The sequence below is a fragment of the Fukomys damarensis genome, unplaced genomic scaffold, assembly GCF_012274545.1.
Source record: "Fukomys damarensis isolate Sample0158 unplaced genomic scaffold, DMR_v1.0_HiC HiC_scaffold_38, whole genome shotgun sequence".
Classification (NCBI taxonomy): Eukaryota; Metazoa; Chordata; class Mammalia; order Rodentia; family Bathyergidae; genus Fukomys; species Fukomys damarensis.
The window spans coordinates 66,653,741-66,658,533 of NW_022900950.1; the positions used below are offsets into that span (position 1 = coordinate 66,653,741).

The 4,793-nt window shown below is 41.4% G+C and overlaps 1 protein-coding gene across 2 annotated transcripts in view; it reads left to right on the plus strand.

The window, feature by feature from the left end:
* The window catches only part of Ednra (endothelin receptor type A), a 55,318-nt gene extending 50,995 nt beyond the window's left edge, over positions 1-4,323 (plus strand). For both annotated transcript variants that reach the window (XM_010610913.1, XM_010610914.1), the window contains exons 6-8: positions 1,711-1,844; positions 2,266-2,374; positions 4,140-4,323. In XM_010610913.1, the coding sequence (XP_010609215.1) occupies positions 1,711-1,844; positions 2,266-2,374; positions 4,140-4,280 (384 nt within the window). In that variant the 3' untranslated portion in view covers positions 4,281-4,323. The remainder of the gene's footprint in view (positions 1-1,710; positions 1,845-2,265; positions 2,375-4,139) is intronic.
* The last annotated feature ends 470 nt before the right edge of the window (positions 4,324-4,793 follow it).

Sequence of the window (4,793 nt, forward strand, 5' to 3'; positions counted from 1 at the left end):
TTTTTTTTTTTTTTTTTGACACATTATCTTGTAAGTTGCCAAGTCTGGGCTTGAACTTGTGATCCTCCTGCTTCAGCCTCCCAGAGTGCTGGAATTATAGGCCCGCACCACTATATCTGGTTCAGCTCTACTTTCATAACTGATTTTCAGGCAGCAAGAAGGAAAGAGCCATAGAATATTATTAGTGTGTGTGCTCCAAAGCAGTATCCCCCTGCTACACACACACATGTGCATGTGCGCACATGGATATCTTTTCCAGCAACCCATACGAGTCCTCCTGAAAGCTACTGTCAGAACTGTTTTGGGTCACTGTATAGATGAAGAGGTCAGGCTTCCCTGTTCCATAATAAAACCAGTTAACTTCCTTGAGGATATACACAGAGCAGGTGACCTCCTAATTCCTTCTGTTTCAATTTTTCTGGGTGCACTGTCTTGCTGTGCACATAAAATGACCTTTTTAAAGTCCCCCACTCCTGTAGATTGAAATGTTCAATTATCCTGCTGATGCCGTAGTACCCAGCTATGAAAGATTACAGAATTCGCTCCGTTCTTGGGGCTAGATCAACCGTTCATGACCACGGCCACAAATCTTTAGGAATGCCTCAAATGATCATGTGGGTTTACTATCGGCTTCCAGACTTAACGTTACAGGCTTCAGTGATGCTGAGCCAGTGTGATCTTTCCAAACCCTGTTTTCCGTCAGCTTTATTTTGATATCAATCGATCCCACTTACAGACAAGTGGGGTTTTATGTTCCTACTTAGGCTTCTAATTGTGTGCAGTGTACTAGTCAGGCATAATGCACCCTATGAATGGCCACAGATGAGTCCTAACCTATGGTTTCTCTCTGATCCTGAGTGACTCAAAGGTTTATAAATCTTCATCTGAAGTGAGTCCAGGGCCAGCACATTCCAGTTTCATAATCATGACGAATGATAATCTTTAACCTGTGTCTTTCTGTTTGTAACCAATAAGCTCCAGAAACTATCTTGTTAAGAAGAGAATTTTAAAATTTTAAAGTCCAAGAGAGGCACCGTGGTAAATACCTATAGCCCCAGCTGGTCAGGAAGCTGAGGAAGGAGGATCCCATAAGTCTGAGTTCATACCAGTCAGGGCAACATGACTGGCTGGCAAAACCCCCTATTTCAAATAAGTAAATAAAAACAAGAAGAAGCTAGCTAGCCAGCTACCTTCAAGATCAGGAAAAAGAGAAAACACGTTGCCATTGCTTTTTCTACTGTTCCCGCACTGCTGTTTTGTTTTCCAGATGTCTTTATAGATTTGTCCATTTTCCTGCTATATTCAGTCACCTCCTCCGCCAGGCTATTATTAGTTAGCGACCTGTTACTGAACTTTCATCTAACCCCCACTCACCTATGGACACAGGCACACCTTGTACACACTGCTCACACTTGGCCATAGCGTTGACTCGCCTGCAGACAGTTCCCCAAAGGTTCTATCCTGACATATAAAATCTGTCCTGGCCTAGTAGCCTGAGGCCATCATCCCTTCCTGACAGCTGTCCGAAAGCATCATCCGCAAGTCCTTGATGAAAATAAAATTGCACTCCAAGTCTGGAAGAGGCAGGAGTCCTGTGAGGGGCCATTCTCCTGGCTCATCTTTGAGTTATTTACCTTCTGGTGTAGTTGTTTTAACTAGTGTAAAAATACTGAACTTACCGTATTTTTTTTCTCCTCACTTTTCCTTTAGCGTCGAGAAGTGGCCAAGACCGTGTTCTGCTTGGTTGTAATTTTTGCTCTTTGCTGGTTCCCTCTTCATTTAAGCCGTATTTTGAAGAAAACAGTGTACAATGAGATGGACACCAACCGGTGTGAATTACTTAGGTATGATTCTTTGTAGCCATCGGAGATTGGAGTTTCCCTGCTTTCCGCATGTATAAAACTTTTATATCTTCCTCACGTTCTCATTAGCTCTGAAAATTAAAATTGCAAAGTCGATTTTTTTCTAGCTGACATAGCCCATAATTGATCCCAGAATCTGTGCAAGCCATGTCTACACTCTCGCCAGTCCCTCCTGGGGCCATGCCTAAGAGTTTCTACTAACCAAGGGGTTGGTCTAGCTTCAGCATCCTGCAAAACTGAAACTTCCACTTAAGCACTTTTTCCAGAATTCTAACTGCAAAATTCTAGCTGCCACCTATAAGACATGGCTTCTGGGCAAGAAAAATGCTTATCTTAGGGATAAATGGTACTTAGAGAATTTTAAAACAATACATTCTAATTGTTCTATTTTCTTTTGCTCTAGTTTCTTGCTGCTCATGGATTACATCGGTATTAACTTAGCAACCATGAATTCATGTATAAACCCAATAGCCCTGTATTTTGTGAGCAAGAAATTCAAAAATTGTTTCCAGGTAAGAGTGTACTACAAATATTTTTTAAGAACAACAAAATGAATATACTGAGTAGCCACAGATGTACCAATTCCATTTTTTTCATTAAATTTATTGGTACATTTTAGGTACAAAATACGACGACATTCATCATTGTACCTTTACATATCTTGGTTCAATTCCAATTTTAATGCTACTTTGATGAGCAATGCTCCTTTTTAGCAGAGAAGTGGAAATCACATTATGTTACCTAGAAAGAGGGTCCGATTCTTAGCATAACAGAAAAGCAGTATCTACTCAGACAGCAACGTATTCAGAGGTTAAAAGCAAAAAGACTAACTCGGTTACATGCCAGTGAAGTCGGCGCTATTTAAAAGAAATGCTCAAATGTGAGCTCCAGGCACACAGAGTACAGAAAGCCAGCTGTTACCTCATGTCGTCTTAGACTTTCACCACAGTCTCAACAAAACATAAACTCTGAGATCGAGAAAGCTCTCCTAAATGCTATTAAATAATAGCCTCTTCAGGGAAAGTAAATGCTTATTGCTCTGGAACTCTGTACTACTAATCATTTCATTAGAAATCAGTTTCCTTTAGTTTTCAAACCTACTTCCAGCTGAGTCAGCCAGTCCAGCAGGAGCTCCTAGCATGTGCTTTTGAGGTGTCGCTTCTCCAGCTTGTGGGCTGATGGTAGCATAGACCTAATCCTAACCGGATTTTGTTCTTTGACTGGGATGTTTGGCTTTAGCTCTTTCTGCCTGTCCGGCAGATCTGCGTGAAGGAGAAGGGCACATCTTCCAGATGAAACAGCCTCAGGTGACATCACAGCTTCAGATATACTAACTGTCTAACCCTGGTCTAGTTGGTGCCCCACCTGTTGTCTCAGTTTCCCTATCTGTAAAATTCAATGATCACAGTACCTGTCTCATCAGTAAGGCTCAAAGGGTTAATACAAGTAAAGCTCTTGAAATAAGTGCTCAATATGAGTTCATTATTAGTAGGGATAGAACAGAGAAGGGAAGCGCAGTAACAGCTCTCACAAAACTTACATTCTGAAAAGAGAAAGATGCGTAATAACCAAAGTATCAATCAAACAGATGAGACTTGGAATGGAAGTTTTAGCAGCCATATTGTTAAAGTCTCCTTGAAAGTGTTTTCAGGTCACAGAAATGCTGTGCCTAAAATGGATGGATTAATGCACAGGTCATAGCAAATATATTTTATAAGATGAAGTTGATAACACTTGTGAATTAATTTACATATTAATTATAGGGAACAGGAGGGAGAATCAAGGTACAAATTCTCAGAAATTAAACACATTTTTGATAGACATTCTTTAAAAGGCAGCATACCAAAGGGAAAGAATCCAATCTAGAAAGTCTGGGTTGTAATTCAAGTTCTTCCTCTTACCAGCCTCTCTAGGCCTCACTCACTGCCTTTGTTCATAAAAGGAGACAAATAGCACCTACCACCTAGGGCTGTAGTGAGGATCAGATGAGGTACCTGATGCCGAGAGCCACAGATGGAGCACACTGAAGGAAAGGCACCCATGCCCACCCCATGCCATGGAGAACCTTTCCTCCAACCAACATGCCTTCCTTTCCCCTTGCACTTTGTGAATAGAATTAAAACAAGAAGGAGAAGCGCTCTTTCTCTGGCCTGGAGGGACAATTTCACAGCCCTAGGTAGATACCTGAAATCCTTGTTGCTGTGCCCCAGAGCCTCTATGGAACCCTCTGGGAAGGGTATTTATCTCACATTATTAATAGTCTGTCCCCTGTCCCAGTCGTGCCTCTGTTGCTGCTGTCACCAGTCCAAAAGCCTGATGACCTCAGTCCCCATGAATGGAACGAGCATCCAGTGGAAGAACCATGACCAAAACAACCACCACACGGAGAGGAGCAGCCATAAGGACAGCATTAACTAACACCTTAAGAACATGTCTTCAAATCCTATTGGAGGAAAAAAAACCATCACACAGCAACTGTGTCTCTAGAAATCTCTGATCCTTTCTCCGTAACTCAGTAGCATCCTTGTGGGGGAAAACGGTTCTCCCGATGTGTTTTGAAAACAGTAGAGAGTGAAATGATTTATACCCACAAAATCCATGAACCTGACTTCCTTTTGTGTAATTTACATAGTTTGTATGTTGTATGCAAGCCTAAAACAAGGTGGGTGGAGAATGGAGACTGTTAAATGAAACTATAGAAGGATTTTGCCGCTTTTGCGTGAAAACAGTTTTCAAGTACAGGGCTAGCTTTCATGACAGTTCTGTTGCATGGTCCATGGAACTGGTCATCACAGAAGTTTAGAGATTATTACAAGATTTTTAAGTCCTTTTGTAGAGCAGCCAAACAGCATAGGTTTAAGTCACTTTTCTTTAAAATGCCATTCAGTGCCAGTATTTAACCACATACTAGCCTATAAATGATTATTTGAG